At 41.9% G+C, this 17,631-nt stretch overlaps 1 protein-coding gene across 1 annotated transcript in view; it reads left to right on the top strand.

Moving 5' to 3' along the window:
* Positions 1-1,401: 1,401 nt before the first annotated feature.
* The window catches only part of LACC1 (laccase domain containing 1), a 58,649-nt gene continuing 42,419 nt past the window's right edge, over positions 1,402-17,631 (top strand). The window contains exons 1-2 of the mRNA XM_075334384.1: positions 1,402-1,482; positions 14,159-14,763. Of these exons, the coding sequence (XP_075190499.1) occupies positions 14,166-14,763 (598 nt within the window). The 5' untranslated portion in view covers positions 1,402-1,482; positions 14,159-14,165. The remainder of the gene's footprint in view (positions 1,483-14,158; positions 14,764-17,631) is intronic.

Here is a 17,631-nt window from a genome sequence, read left to right on the forward strand (position 1 = left end):
TATTTACTGTAACTTACAGATTAATCATGGAGGGTGTCTCATAGACGCCTGACATGATTAATCTAGGACTTATTGGCAGCTATGGGCTGCCAATAACTCCTTATTACCCCGATTTGCCAACGCACCAGGGCAAATCGGGAAGAGCCGGGTACAGTCCCAGAACTGTCACATCTAATGTATGCGGCAATTCTGGGCGGCTGTTGGCTGATATTGTTAGGCTGGGGGGCTCCCCATAACGTGGAGCTGCCCATCCTGAGAATACCAGCCTTCAGCCGTATGGCTTTATCTGGCTGGTTTTAAAATTGGGGGGGACCGCACGCCGTTTTTTTTAATTATTTAATTACTTATTTCACTACACAGTGACACGCCCACCGGCTGCTGTGATTGGGTGCAGTGTGACACCTGTCAGTCAGCGTGGGGGCGTGTCTCACTGTAACCAATCATAGGCGCCGGTGGGCGGGGAAAGCAGGGAATATGAGATTGTTTAATGGGCGGCCGGCTTTTTCAAAATAGTAAAAGCCGCCGGAGCAGTGTGAATGCCGTGCAGCGCCGGGGATCAGGGATCGGTGAGTATATGAGAGAGGGCTGCTCAATTCAGTTACTCAGGAGATTAGCGGTCACCGGTGAGTCCTTCACAGGTGACCGCTAATCAGGGCGCGACACAGACAGAGCCGCAGCATGACAATGAAGTCGGGTGAGGTTCACCCGAGTTCATTCCGACAGTGCGGCTCTGTCTGTGTCTGCTGTCAACTACCATTCACCGCTGCTACATGGCTGTCTGTGTCTGCTGTCAGCGGCATGTAGCAGAGCTGAATGGCAGATTACATAGTAAAAACGCATCCCTACACATTACACACGCTTGGCAAGTCAGTAAATAAAAAAAAAAAAAGGTGCCCAATGCATACGTCACAGAACACATGATCTAAAGGATCGCACACAAAATTGATCAATTTAACATAGACTACTAACGCACGTGTGACAGCAAATGAACGACCAACGTGCAATCTCATAAGATCGCATATGCGACCTGGGCGTGTCACATCGCATACGAGATCGCACACCTAATTGTAAGGTGTAAAGCTGGCTTTAGACATACAGTATATGTGACATATTCTGTGTATACGCCATAACTAGTAAATGGAAATATAGAGATATATGCCTTACTTTAAATCATTTCAGAATTAGTTTGACGTAAAATTCACAGAACTTTCTCAAGAAATTTCATTGTAATCCAGGAAATGCCTTGTGGCGCTCAAGTGTTTACCTGAATTACACTGCCATTTCATTTCTGACAGTAAGAAGGTCCAGAGAATGGGAGTTGTTGTAGCAATACTACATTCACTCTTCCAAACACAACTCTTGAGGCAAAAAAGGAGGAGGAGACTGGGTTTTACGTGAGCACTGTGTCACTTATAACTCTTGTGCATTGAGGAAGTAAACTCTGTCCTCCCTCACAGCCCTGGATCTGCATGTCACCGCCTGGTAAGTCACACAACTTTCTGATATGGTGTTTATTGGTGTCAGTATGGTTGAAATCATGAGATCCTATTAGGAAGGATTATGGAGTACGGGAATAGTACAATAAGGCAGAATAAATACCACCGCCCTCTGTTCTCAGGCTATGAGAATACATTGTGCATAGGGTATGCAGCTTGATTTGGATGTAATACGGTTACTTATGTGTAGTCAAAAACTCTAATATTGTATTATTCTAACCCGCTCTTGCTGTTGTATATGCGGATTTAGTTAAGCTTCGCTGAGGGGGAAGCATTTGAATAATACATAGTAATATGTACAGCAGGTGAGTGTCAATGTGCTGCAAACCCTACAGAACAAAGATATACACATGCTGGATAAGACTAGAAGTGAGCAATCATTATTAGTAATGTTCTCACAATTTATTATTTAACAATTGCCCTACAGGACCTTCCATCTAATGTGCATATATCCATTCAGCTTACTCCTGCAGGAACTTTGTCAAATATATGAATAATGTGCTGACGACCTGAAATAGAAATGTATCACTAGGAGTGAGAGGAATTAAGTGGCTGACAAGCTCTGCATGCCAATGCTGGCCTAGCCTTTTTTAAGGAAACTTTTGATACTAGTGGCATAACTCTAATGTCTTATTGTCAAAGGTATGACTTATTTATGTGAACCCTCCCTGTGATCGCTAGAGAAATTATTATTGACTATAATGACTATGAATAAACTGATTAAATGGCTGGCCAAAAAAAGCTGAGAATTGCATATTTCCCCTCTCTAGTTCATCATTAATACAGCAGCCAGGGTAACCTATCTGGCTATTCGTTATTCGGATGCTTCGGCTCTGTTCCAGTCATTGCTCTGGCTGCCAATATATCATAGAATCCAATTTAAATTGCTTGTTCTCACCCACAAAGATTTTCACAACATGGCAGCCCCCTACCTTTCAACCCTAATCTCTGTCTATCACCCTACCCATTGTCTACTATCCACAAATGACTTTCAACTAATATTCACACTAATCTGAACCTCCCATTCCCAGCTCCAAGATTTCTCCCAAGCTGCACCAATCCTCTGGAATGCTCTTCCCCAAGAAACTAGGAAGATCCACAACTTGCACAGCTTCAGACGCTCCTTAAAAACAAATCTTTTTAAGGTGGCCTAATCTCTAATCAAAGTCTATTTATATATGAGTGCATCTCAATAAATTAGAATATCATCAAATAGTTAATTTATTTCAGTAATTTAATACAAAAAGGAAACACATATAATATATAGAGTCATTACAAACAGAGTGATCCATTTCAAGTGTTTATTTCTGTTAATGTTGATTATGGCTTACAGCCAATGAAAACCCAAAAGTCATTATCTGAGAAAATAATTACAATAAAACACCTGCAAAGGCTTCCTAAGCATTTAAAATGGTCCCTTTTTCTGGTTCAGTAGGCTACACAATCATGGGGAAGACCACTAACTGAACAGATGTCCAGAAGGCAGTTATTGACACAATCCACAAGGAGGGGAAGCCACAAAAGGTCATTACTAAAGAAGTTGGTTACTCACAAAGTGCTGTATCCAAGCATATAAATGGAAAGTTGAATGGAAGGAAAAAGTGTGGTAGAAAAAGGTGCACCAACAACTGGGATAACTGCAGCATTGATAGGATTGTTAAGAAAAAGTGATTAAAAAATTTGAGGGAGATTCACAAGCAGTGGACCGCTGCTGGGGTCAGTGCTTCAAGAGTTATCACACACAGACGTATCCAGGACATGGGCTACAACAGCCACATTCTTTGTGTCAATCCACTCATGACCAATAGATAATGCCAGAAGTGTTTTGCCTAGGCCAAGAAGAAAAATAACTGGACTTTTGTTCAGCGGTCCAAGGTATTGTTATCAGATGAAAGTAAATTGCATTTAATTTGGAAAACAAGGTCCCAGAGTCTGGAGGAATAGGGGAGAGGCCACAATCCAAGCTGCTTGAGGTCTAGTGTGAAGTTTCGACAATCAGTGATGTTTTGGGGAGCCATGTCATCTGCTGGTGTAGGTCCACTGTGTTTTATCAAGACCAAAGTCAGCACAGCCGTCTACAAGGAAATTTAGAGCACTTCATGCTCCCCTCTGCCGACAAGCTTTTTGGATATGTAAATTTCATTTTCCAGCAGGACTTGGCACCTGTCCACACTGCCAAAAGTACCAATACCTGGTTTAATAACCACAGTATCACTATGCTTGATTGCTCAGCAAACTCACCTGACCTAAACCCCAAAGAGAATCTATGGAGTATTGTCAGGAGGAAGATGAGAGACACCAGACCCAACAATGCAGACGAGCTGAAGGCTGATATCAAAGCAACCTTAGTTTCAATAACATCTCAACAGTGCCACAGGCTGATCGCCTTCATGCCACACTGCATTGATGCAGTAATTCATGCAAAAGAAGCCCCGACCAAGTATTGAGTGCATTTACTGTAGATACTTTTCAGCAGGCCAACATTACTTAGTTTAGAATCATTTTACCAGTTGGTCTTATATAATATTCTAATTTTCTGAGATGATGACTTTTGGGTTTTCATTGGCTGTAATCATCAACATTAAGGCTAGTTTCACGCTTGTGTTGTGCGGCATCTGTCACATTGCGTTGTGTGACGGATGTAACGGAGGCGTTGCATATAGTGACACAACTGATGCGACGGATCCTGCAAAACAACGGAATCCGTTGTAGCTTTTTTTCAGCAATTTACTCAACTGAGCATGCGCAGTTGTGTGAATACAAATCCGTCACAGGAATCCGTCAAATGACGGATTCCGACGGATTCCGTCACCATAGGCTTCCATTATAAAAATGACAGACGCCAACAGAATCCATCACATTGCGTTTTTTTGACGCTCTGGGAAGAGCAGAAAAATGCTACATGCTGCGTTCTTTCCGCCCGGCGAATGCAACGCAGCGTCGGCTGGCGGATACAACACAAGGCTATCCGTCGCAATGTGTCATCAATACAAGTCAATGGGAAACAGCGCACATCTGTTAACGGATTGCGCTGTTTCCCAAAGTGGCGGATTGCGACAACTGCCAAACAACGCAAGTGTGAAAGTACCCTAACAGAAATAAACACTTGAAATAGATTACTCTGTGTGTAATGACTCTAAATAATATATGCGTTTCCCTTTTTGTATTGAGTTAAGGCCGCTTTACACGCTGCAATCTCGCTAGCGACATCGCTAGCATGCGTACCCGCCCCCGTCGGTTGCAAATCGCTGCCCGTGGCGCACAACTTCACTCGGACCCGTCTCACTTCTTACCTGCCTAGCGATGTCGCTGTGACCGGCGAACTGCCTCCTTTCTAAGGGGGTGGTTCATTCGGCGTCACAGCGACGTCACTAAGCGGCCGCCCAAACGAAGTGGAGGGGCGGAGATGAGCGGGACGAACATCCCGCCCACCTCCTTCCTTCCTCATTGCGGGCGGCCGCAGGTAAGGTGAGGTTCCTCGTTCCTGCGGTGTCACACACAGCGATGTGTGCTGCCGCAGGAACAACGAACAACCTGCATCCTGCAACAGCAACGATATTTGTGAATGGAGCATCGTGTCGACGATTAACGATTTTTCACCTATTTTGCGAACTTTTGCGATCGCTCGTAGGTGTCACCGACGTCGCTAATGAGACCAGATGTGCGTCACGAATTTGTACCGCCCCGCGGGCTCGGCTGCGACCGCCGAGCCGCTCGGATCCGTGCTCGTACTGTGGGTGGTGGCTCGAGCCTCTCACGGACCCGGGAGTCACGTCGCTCTGCAAGGGAGTTGGCGCTACACGCGGGGACTTGGGCGAGGAGTTCCGCAGGCTGGGGCTGCAAGGGTTTGGTTAGGGATGTAAGTTCGTGACGCCAACCACGGGTTGTGGTGATTGTAGACACCACCGCTGCGGTGAAGGTATGGGGGCTCCCGGAAGCACTGTAATGGCGCAGCTAGGTGTTGACCCCACCGTGGGTAGGGGGTGTTGGTCACGGGGCATGGTGTTGTGTGTGACTACCTGGGACAACCTGACTAGTCCAGGGCGTCACAAATTCCGTGACCCAAACGACATCGCTTTAGCGATGTCGCTGCATGTAAAGCGGCCTTTACTGAAATAAATTACCTTTTTGATGATATTCTCATTTATTGACATACACTTGTATAATCTCTTCACTCTTTCTCAGAACATTAATTCTCCCTCAAACTCCACTGTACCCAAAGCATTACAAAGATTGGCTTACGACTAGTTCATGCAGCCTTTATCTATCCCCCCATTTCTTGGAGATGGCTGCACCGTCGTTGTAAATAAGCACCTGCACCTTTTGTCACCCCCACCTCACTCCATTGTAGATTGTAAGCTCTTTTGTGCAGGGTTGTCTTTATTTTTTCTTTAATTATTGTATCTTCTTTAACTATTACTTATGTTTGTATATAAACCTCTGATTTTAATGTGCTGCAGTATTTGTTGATGCATCGTTATAGAATAAAAGCTTATGATTATTATTATAGTAGAGATAACTGAGGCCAAACTCATTCAGATTGTGATTAGAGGCATATCCTAGAGATACTCCAGCAATATCTGTGATCAAATAAGCCCTAATATTTGGAAACATGTTAGTTTTTAGCATGAATAAAGCAGTAGTTTGTAATTTATTACGTTGATAACCCTATTATATAAGTTATATACATGGGGTTAACATTTTATTTTGTTCTTGTCTTCTACTGTTTCCTGGCACCGCTCCGGTACCTCTCCTCTATCTTGTGATAGCAGCTCTGGTTATTTTCTCTCAATATAAGTCTATGGCAGGCTTCACATGAGCAGTATTCTGCCGCAATGCCGGATCCGGCACAAATGCCTTTCACTTCAATGCATTTCCTAAGAACTTGCGACAAGTTCCAGTCACATGCCGTTATAGAAAAAGGCATTTAAAAAGCTAAACAAGAAGGCAGCGAAGAAGCATTAAAAAGATATAGAGAAAAAAATAAAATGTGTAAAAAACAAATACATTTAGCAAAAGTAGAAACTGAGAGACTCATTGCTAAGGAAAGCAAAACAAATCCCAAACTATTCTTTAATTATATAAACAGAAAAAATATTAAAATTGATGGTGTTGGCCCTTTAAAGAACAATGAGGGTAAAATCATAGAAAGCGATGTGGGAAAAGCAAATGTCTTAAATACTTTTTTCTCAACTGTGTTCACACAGGAAAAGCATATGCCACGGGAAATGCAGAGTGATCATGTAAACGCTTCATTAAGTATGACCTGCCTAACCCAGGAAGAAGTTTAGAACCGGCTTAGTAACATTAAAATTGACAAATCACCAGGCCCTGATGGCATTCACCCTCGGGTATTAAGGGAGTTAAGTAATGTGATAGACAGGCCTCTATTCCTTATATTTAAAGACTCTATCGAAATTGGGTCTGTTCCACTGGATTGGCGGCTAGCAAATGTGGTACCAATATTCAAAAAAGGGTGTAAAAGGGAACCTGGAAACTATAGGCCGGTAAGCTTAACATCTGTTGTGGGTAAAATGTTTGAAGGTTTTTTAAGGGATGCTATTATGGAATGTCTCAATGTTAATAATTGTTTAACTCCATATCAACATGGATTTATGAAGGATCGCTCCTGTCAAACTAACCTGATCAGCTTCTATGAGGATGTAAGCTCTCACATAGACCGAGGGGAATCATTGGATGTCATTTATCTCGACTTCGGTAAAGCATTTGGCACTGTCCCACATAAAAGACTGCTAAGTAAAATGAGAAAGCTTGGGCTCGGGAAAAATGTGTGTGGATGGGTAGGTAGCTGGCTTAGTGATAGAAAACAAAGAGTGGTTATTAATGCGCATACTCAGATTGGGCCAGGGTTACTAGTGGGGTGCCACAGGGGTCTGTATTGGGCCCCCTACTATTTAATATATTTATTAATGATCTGGTGGATGGTTTACAGAGTAACATATCAGTATTTGCAGATGATACAAAACTATGTAAGGTAGTTAACACAAAGGGGGACAGTTTGCAACTACAGATGGATTTGAGTAAATTGGAGAATTGGGCTGAAAAATGGCAAATGAGGTTTAACACAGATAAGTAGAAGGTTACGCACATAGGAAGGAGAAACAGATGCTACGATTACTTACTAAATGGAAAACTGCTGGGGAAATCAGACATGGAAAAAGACTTAGGCATATTAGTCAATAAGAAGCTAAATTGGAGTGCCCAGTGTAAGGCAGCAGCCACCAAAGCAAATAGGGTGATGGGATGCATTAGAAGAGGTCTGGGGGCACGAGATGAAAACCTCATTCTCCCTCTGTACAAATCACTCGTCAGACCACACTTGGAGTATTGTATGCAATTTTGGACGCCGGTGCTCAAGAAAGACATTACTGAACTTGAAAGGGTTCAGAGGCGGGCTACTAAAATAATAAATGGAGTGGGTGCATTACAATACACGGAAAGGTTATAAAATTAGGTCTGTTTACTCTAGAAAAGAGAAGACTTAAGCTGGGTTTACACACTGCAACATCTCAAACGACATCGCTGTAACGTCACCTTTTTTGTGACGCAATAGCGATGTTGTTTGCGATGTTGCAGTGTGTGAAACCTATCAGCGACCCGGCCCCTGCTGTGAAGTTGTAATCGTTACAAATCGTTCAGGACCATTCCTAGGTCCTTTGTTTCCCGCTGTGCAGCATGAAGTTTCAGTGTGTGAAGACTTTGCAGCGACTTTGTTAGCAACTTCCCTTTCAAAAGGCTGCTTATCAACGTCCCCAACAACCAGCTAGGTTGCTCTGCAGGTCCGGATCGCTGTTGAGTTGTTGGCCAGGTTTGCCTGTTTGACAGCTCACCAGCGACTTAGCAGAGACTTAGGGAGGTCGCTGTTACGTCACAAAACCGGTGACGTTACAGCGATGTCCTTTGCGATGTTGCAGTGTGTAAACCCAGCTTTAGGGGAGACCTAATAAATATGTACAAATATATCAGAGGGCCATATAGAGATCTCTCCCATGATCTGTTTGTACTAAGGACTATGGCAAGAACAAGGGGGCATTCTCTTCGATTGGAGGAAAGAAAATTCCTACATCAGCATAGAAGAGGGTTCTTCACGGTAAGAGCAGTGAGGCTCTGGAACTCTCTTCCTGAGGAAGTGGTGATGGCCAACTCACTGAATGAATTTAAGAGAGGAATGGATGCTTTTCTTGATAGCAAAAGTATAGAAGGTTATAAATAGCATAATCTTACAGGTAGATAGAAGAGCGACCAAGATTATTAGAGGAATGGGTGGGCTGCAATACCAAGACAGGTTATTAAACTTGGGGGTTATTTAGTTTGGAAAAACAAAGGCTTAGGGGGGATCTAATCACAATATATGAGGGGACAGTACAGAGACCTTTCCAAAGATCTTTTTACACCTAGGCCTGCGACTGGAACACGGGGGCATCTGCTACGTCTTGAGTAAAGAAGGTTTAATCATAATCACAGATGAGGATTCTTTACTATACGAGCAGTGAGACTATGGAACTCTCTGCCGCATGATGTTGTAATGAGTGATTCACTACTAACATTTAAGCAGAGCCTGGACGCCTTTCTTGAAAAATTTAATATTACCAGTTATGTATATTAGATTTTATGACAGGGTGTTGATCCAGGGAACTAGTCTGATTGACGTATGTGGAGTCAGGAAGGATTTTTTTTCCCCATTGGAGCTTGTTTGACACGTTGGGTTTTTTTGCCTTCCTCTGGATCAACATGTTAGGCTACGGGTTGAACTAGATGGACTTAGAGTCTCCCTTCAACCTTAAAAACTATGAAACTATATACGTCATACGCAACCGCATGTGACCGGAACTTGCCACGAGTCCATAGGAAATGCATTGAAGTGAAACGCATTTGTGCCGGATCCGGCATTGCGGCAGAATACCACTGATGTGAAGGCTGTCTATGAGAGTTTCATTCTCAGTCTCATACACTTACATTGAGAGATGACTTGATCTGGAAGGTCACAACTCCGGTCACGTGGTTCAGAAGTGGACTGGAGCTGCGCTGGGAACAGAAGATGGTGGCGACCGGTAAGTATTTTAATACAAGAAAATGGTAACCGGTAGGTATTTTATTACATGCAGGGACCATACATTACTGATACCTTTCTGGTGATGAAATTAAAACCTGAGTCATACATTTAAAGTGCCCTTAGAAAAAAAGAGTGAAATAGGCCAAATCTGCTGATTTTGGTGGGGCTATCTGACTATGTTGTATACCTCCCGATTCTCCCCTGACATCCTCTGTTGAATTTTACAGATATATATTTTTTTTTTTTTCAAGAAAGATTTGCCATCTTCAACAGTGTCTCGCAGTTGCTTGCTCCCCTGTTCCTATTCTGAAAATATGCATGCTCAGTAAAAACTTGGTCTTGGTGAAGAATATCTGTTGACACTTAGAATGTTTTGTTCCTGCAGAGACAGAAAATGAAAAGATTGGTTACAGTGATTGTTTAAGATAGATTTTCGTAACTACGTCTATGCCAGTTGATAAAAATACACATGTAGAAAAAGGATACAGTTCTTCATGGGAAGTATGAGTAAGTAAATGAATCATGAAGACACTGAGCTTGGTGATGGTTGTGGTCCCACTACTGTTTTTTGGGGCAGGAATACTCTCCAAATGCCATCCATAGCAATGTTTTTTGGAGGAATGCACTTCTGATGCGTCGTACACATCAGGAGATTGGCAGACACTGACAATATCGGGACACCAATATCATTAACATTGGCGTGACTACGCTTTATAAATTCTTTCTTTATCTTTTGTGAAATATAGCTTTAGTTCTGAGTATGTATTATAAAAGGTCAACAATTATCTGCAATGTTTAGGGTAAGATTTATGACAAGGAAATTCAGGTCAGTATTTTATTGAGCTGTAATTACTAGTCTCTAGGAGTATACTATAATATAAGGACTATTTGTGATCTTCCTGCCATATGTTGGCTGTTTATTTTACAAGTGCATTACATGTTTATTTACTTATTAATTTACATAATGTTTATTCCATTTGCTCAGTTTTCCTGGCATGATGCCAAAATCTTCCACACTGATGTGTTCCTATTGCATATAACAGTGAGTGAAATATACTCCTTCTATGCCTTTTGAACTCCAAATGAATAAATTTGTTTTATGAGCACTTCAGAAATCAATACAGCACACATACTTAGTATGGTGTAATCAAAGAATTCTCCTTTATCTGACCAGTTTATATAGGGTCACAGACAAAGGCCTTGCCCTCTGAATTATGCACCAATAAGAGCAATAGGGGCGTGAACATAAATGTGAAACCTCCCCATCCATCAGTGTTAGCTGAAGCCTATGACATCATTAGCTATAAGACAAGATGGACATTATAGGAACAAAATTAATTCTGTTCTCTCACATTCCCCGTTTTTGTGACCAATTATGGTGTTTCAGAAGGTATATAGGAGTGCGCTATCTGCACCCTTGGAACTTTCCTACCTGCTTCACCTTAGCTCCCTACCTGAATACACATAATTGTATCACAACACTAATGGATCTCTTCTTGTCTTTTGTCCATATTCCACAACCAGGAGTTCTTTATAGGATTTCCCTTACACATGAAACTGATTACGTTCAGTATAGCATAAAATATCACTTTTACAGCTACAAATACCAACAAACAGAACAATACTAGTTGTATACAGGTGTGTGTTAGCCACCCTTGAACTAATTGCCTGGTTCAGGAAAGAGAATGTTCTTCCCAACATGAGTCCTTGTGTTGTGATCCTGTAACCATCACTCCCTTATTTTGGCTTTTTCCAGTATATAGCCCCAATCTTGAGTTTTCCCATAAGGTCCTATGTGAGATATTTCGGCACTATGGTATGTAGAGACCCTCATTCTGCTGGTGCTATGACTCTTTACAGTGGGTGCTGTGTATCAGGATGGGTTTTTGCTGAATCTTCATCAAAGTTGTTGTGGTTAGGAGAAGCTGGATGGGCACATCTAATCTTGGCTCATGGCTCTTTTTTACTTGCTTTTTTAGAATCACCTAGTCTCCTGGCTTGAGACCATGTGCTCCTGACACCAATTTAGGATCTGGAATTGGAGAATAAACTTGTTTATCACACTCATTTAGTCAATTATATAAGGATTGTACATCACTGGTCAGGCTATCCTGCTGTATCTGAAGTGTCTGTGGGAAATATATAATGTTCTAGGTGCCAAACTAAAAAATATCTTATGTGGAGACCTATATGTCACCTTATGTCTCCACCTTTACCTTCTGGATTATTACATTTTAATGTCCCATTCAGCTTTCCACCTTCCCACTGCTGTGTGGATGGTAAGGAGTGTGGAAAGCCTTACCATTCCCAGATACTATAAAATTTCTATAATGACCTCTGCTATATAATATGCACTTTTACCACTTCAAAAACCCCATTTTTACATACCACCTTCATCATGAGTTTTTCAGCAGTAACATAGTTACTATAAACTTCTTTCCAGGACTGATCTGAGGCATATCCAGTGCCGAAAACTCCTTTTTCAGCAGTAACGTAGTTTTCTGCACTGGATATGCCTCACATAGTCCTGGAAAGAAGTTTACACAGCAAGCACAAACTTATACCTACTTGTGGTAGATGTATATAATAAATCTGCAATCTCTGGAATGGTAGAGCCTCACGAGGAGTGTGTTTCTGCAAGGCCTTTCTTACATTGTATTAGGCACACGTCTTACATGACTGGGTGTATCTAGCCACCTGGGTACTGATCCCTGGTGCCACCCATACTTTGTCCACCACCACACTTATAACTGTCTTTGTCAGATGTGTTGGTCCATGGATTACCTGGGCCATCATTGAGTAGAGAGCTCATGGCAGAGAAAGCTTACCACCCTTTATCCACAGACCTTCCTCAGTACATTGGCTCCCTGTTTCTCACACTCCATTCCTTGTTGAACTGCTTGTTCCTGTAGGGATTTAAGAACATCATAAATGACAGATGCCATGAAAGTGACAGGTGCCACTGAGGTGCTGGTCCGCATTGGTAAAAGACTCTCAACTCTAGGCCTGTTTGATGCTTCTTTATTGGCTGTATCTGTACGAGTATCTCCTCTGGCCTCATCAGTGTCAGCTCAGGGAGTCAGCTTTATCTTTATTATGCCAGGCGCATTTAAACAAAATGGATTTTGTTGTTTCACATTCCCCCTTTTGTGACCAATTACATATTATATAGCTTACATACACATTTAAAATAAATATAACATATAAAAAGTCCATCAAGTAGTTTTTTATTGTACAACAACCTATAACAATAGAGCTATATGCTCTATAAACGCATATATAATTAGAAATAGTGATTTAATGTAAAATAATATAAATATAACTGATTGTTTGAACCAGTTCCTAGTATCTGTCTGGTACAAGTGAAAGAAATATCAAAATAAAAAGTTGTCCTACAAACAAAAAATATGTTCTTTCTTTGCATGTTTCTAGGAAAAAGAAAATACTTCTTTCGTGCCTTGTCAGTGTGGTGGTAATTGAGGGAGACCTTAGTCCAGATATGTGTGACATTGATATCCGAGCCTGCTCTTCCTGCATCTGTCGCTAGGCGGTGCCGCACTCTGTTGCAGATGAGGTGGGGAGAGTTCTAGCTTTATCTCTTCTGGTACTTGTAACCCCATCCATATAGGAAGATATAGAGTTAATCGCTATTTGGTTTGGGTGGGGTTGCACGCTATTTAAGATCATGAAATCCTGATGTCCACTGCCAGTTATAGTTTGACTTGCATCTTGAGAAGTGCTCAGTATCTTTCTTCTGGCTTCCTGTAGAGATTCCTGATTTTGACCACAGCGTGTTGTTTGACTTATCTACTGCCATGTGATTTTGTTTGATTGATCTTTTGGCTTTGACCCGGCTATTGAACCATTCTTCTTGCCAGTTCGCTCAACTGAACAGCGGCTATATCTGTGGCTCCAGCCTAGGGGTCCCTCTTAAGTCTAGATCCCTGTATAGGGGTTAAAGGGTGAAGGCCAGGGCAGCCCCTGCGATCTGTAATACATAGTAACTTGTGCCAAGCTTATTTGTGGTAGAACTCTTTAGAGCTACTAAGTGACCGCAGACCGTGCTCTCGTTACATTTTAAAGCTTGTTGAACAGTTGAGTTTTTAGTCATGATATATTGGACAGTTTGAGGCCTTAAAAAAATGATCAGGCAGTGCCATGATATGTCTGTTAGTATATGCAAAACTGCAAAATATGCCGAAAAAACGGGTTTACAGAGAACAAAGAGAAAAAAAGTGCCTTGGTAGTATTGCCCTAGGAAATGTTTAGATTGGTGTCATGGGCAAAAATAGATGTCAAGTAAGGCTAGAAGTGAATAAAATAATTATTGGCTATACTGAGGTTGTTGCCTATTTAGTTTACCCAGTTCACAAATTCTTATCCTGGTTCCATTTGTATCAAATGATTAGAACAAAAAACTGATTGAAGACTCAAAATAAAAGGCTCAGGCTTTTAAAACACAGTAAGGTCCTTACATGTACTACTTGTTTCCTTGTTGTCTGAAATGATAAAGTAAACCTAATTTTTCATGCTGATATGATGTCAATTATTTTCATAATTATCCAAAGTTTTCCTTTAAATATTTTAGGACAAATATGGTTAAAGAAACGTGCATGGAAGAAGTAGTACTAATAGACCTTTTTGACTATGGATGTCATAAAAGTAAAAATCTCAACAAAGACAAAGCTTTACAGCACATTTGGAGTATTACTCAAAAACGCTATGGCACCCGAATACCATTGACTTACTTCATGTGTCACCAGGATCCTATATATAATGAGAGTAAGTCCGAAACATTTTATGGCATACCAGAAATAGACCTTGATAGTTTGAAAAATGGGTATAAGATTGTGAAAAACACAAATATGGCTGCTATACTGTATACCATAAAACAAGAAATGGATGAACTGGAAAAAAGCACTGCACTTATTATTGTGCCTCAGCAAAAGAAAGTAGAAATGGATGTATACATTGACCAACTTTTTACTGCTGTGTACAAATTCTCATTGGAATATTTCAATGCGCATCCTGATGATGGGGACATTATTCAACTACGTGGCACAGAGCCAGAAAAGAATGAATTGACCAGTGAAGACTTCGAAGAACTTGCAAGAAGAAACATTAAGTCATATCTACAAAGCCTCCCGAGCCTGAAAGGCGAGGTGGTCATCCTTAATTCACAGAAAATACCAGGTAAATATGGTTTGTTCCATTTAAGCAGTAAATGTTGGTATATATATGATAGGCAAGTTATAGGCCAGGTGAAGAATAAACAAAGGTAGAGCTGAAGAAATCTTATTGTTTCCAGACTCATCGTGTCATCTGTAACGTGTTTTTGTCTAGCCCTTACTGGAAGGTAAACGAGCTTTAGTGGTTTGTTATAGAACTTGATTACCTGACCACATAATTTTTCTTGTAATATACCGTACTCATTGGCAGACCTGCTAGTACACTGCCTGTAAAATTCTATTGTGGCTGTGCCAGTTACAGGAATAGGTGATTCATTATTTTATTTACACAAATTGTAGCAGGAAGGAAAACTAGCCTTCTCCGTGAATTAAAGAGCCTTGCGATATGAGTGTTGCTCACAAACACTGCTCCCACAATCAGCAACTGACCCCAAAATCAAAATATATTCAAAAACAGAAAAAGGTTCCAAAATAAACATAGGAAAAAAGTGATGATTTAGAATGTAAATCTGTCTTCCCTTGAGGCCCCGTTACACGCAGCGACGTATCTAACGATATATCGCAGGGGTCACGGATTCCGTGACGCACATCCGGCATCATTAGCGACGTCGTTGCGTGTGACACGTACAAGCGACCGCTAACTATGGAAAATACTCACCAAATCAGCCATCATTGACACGTCGTTCATTTTCTAAAAATCATTGATTGTTGAGGACGCAGGTTGTTCGTCGTTCCCGAGGCAGAACACATCGCTACGTGTGACACCTCGGGAACGACGAACTACAGCTTACCTGAGGCAGCCGGCAAAGTGGAAGGAAGGAGGTGGGCGGGATGTTACAGCCATTCATCTCCACCCCTTCGCTTCTATTTGCGGCCGCTTAGTGACGCCGCTGTGATGCCGCACAAACCGCCCCCTTAGAAAGGAGGCGGTTCACCGGCCATAGCGACGTCGCTAGGTAGGTAAGTATGTGTGACGGCTCCTAACGATATTGTGCGCCACGGGCAGCAATTTTTCCGTGACGCACAAACGACGGGGGCGGGTGCTTTCACCAGCAATATCGCTAGCAATATCGCTGCGTGTAAAGCCCCCTTAAGTCCCATCAGCAGCACAACAGATAGGTGGGTGTGATATTCTCTATGTGAGCTGATAGGACAGGTGGAAAGTTTGAGGTGACCTAAACTTCACCACTTTATGTATTTCAATTTTTATAAGCAGATTGACCAATAATATCATAGGAAGGGAGCCTTGTGCTGCTGATGGGACTAAATCAAAGCCAGAGTAGAGAAACTGGGTGTATGCCGCGCTGTCACCAGAAAGTCCAGATGTTGATTAATTATAAATTTCTTTTATTCAGGTCAATGCTTTTCAGAAAACTCCGCCTCCTACATCAGGACATTCAAGAAAAAAACCTTTTCTTGAATGTCCTGATGAAGGAGATGAAACTCTCTTGACCTAAATAAAATAAATTTAAATTAGTCATCATCTGGACTTTCTGGTGACAGCATGGCATACACCCAGTTTCTCTACTCTGGCTTTGATATCTACACATCCGGAGCTGCGGCAGCCACCATTTCTAAAGTGTGATCAGCAGTGGCGTAACTTACGTGCGATTGGCCCCTATGCGAAATTTGGACCTGCGTCCCCTCCGGACATTGGTCAGATATATGGACCCCTGTAGCGTTCTAAATCATATAAAGACGTATGAATTGCCCCTCCCCTTCATTATGCAGTAATGTCCTCAGTCCTGGTACATATGTCCCCCAACCTGGTATCAAGTCCTCAGCACATACAAGAGTTTACAATACAGTTATAGATGGTGACTTACAGCTGAAGTTCTTTCGAATGGAATCGTTCACTTTTCCTGTCTTTTCCATCTGGCCCAGACCGACATCACAACTTCTTCCAGACAGAATTTGTCTGCAGAGATTACAAAACAGATACATTTGACTTCTCACATTTCCGACACCGTCCCATTTATTCCCAACCTGCAAAAACTCCTCATCCTGTTGACACCCCAATAATAAGCTGCTGCTGGTGAATGTGTCCCTATTACTGCACCTGCTGTGCAGTATAAAAATTGTGCTCCTCTTACTGCCCCACATATTAATGCCACTACTGTGCCCTTTACATGGTAAAATGCCTCCTTTATGCCTTCTAGATGGTAAAAAATATTAATGGTAGAAAATATTAATACCCTGTGCAAGTGCCCTAGAAAAGGGTCCACATTTTGCTCCTAGAAAGTAATAATACCCCATGTTCTCCTTTGGTGGTCATAATACCCTGAGTGCCCCTATAACAGTAATGGTTCTTAAGTTCCTTCTTAACATTTACTAATGTCTCCTATGTCTCTCCATGTACACCTCCCCTATACACAGTATGATGTTCCCATAGCTCCCCTATACACAGTATAATACCTCTACACATCCCCAATATACAGTATGATGGGCCCACAGCTCCTCCAAAACAATGGTCCACACACTGTATAATGGTCACCACAGTAGTCTACACTCTGAATATTTGTCCTCACAGTAGTCCCCACATTGTATAATGGCCTTAATAGTAGTCCCTACACTGCATGAGAACCCCCAAAGTAGTCCGCACAATATATGATAGCCCCCACATTAGCTCCTATACTTTATAAAGGCTTCCCATTAGCGTCCACGCTGTCTAAAGGCCTCTCATACTGTATAAGTGCCCCCCACACCAGTGGCATAACTATAGCCCAATGGACTGTGGTGCAAGATTTGGATCTTCCCCCCCATTCCCGCCCCCCTGCATGCTGATGTCAGATGTATGGGCCCTTGTAGCTTTCTAAATTTTATAAAGACATACGTGTTGCTCTCCCTTTATTATGTAGTATTGTCCCCTATC

The sequence above is a fragment of the Anomaloglossus baeobatrachus genome, chromosome 2, assembly GCF_048569485.1.
Source record: "Anomaloglossus baeobatrachus isolate aAnoBae1 chromosome 2, aAnoBae1.hap1, whole genome shotgun sequence".
Lineage (NCBI taxonomy): Eukaryota > Metazoa > Chordata > Amphibia > Anura > Aromobatidae > Anomaloglossus > Anomaloglossus baeobatrachus.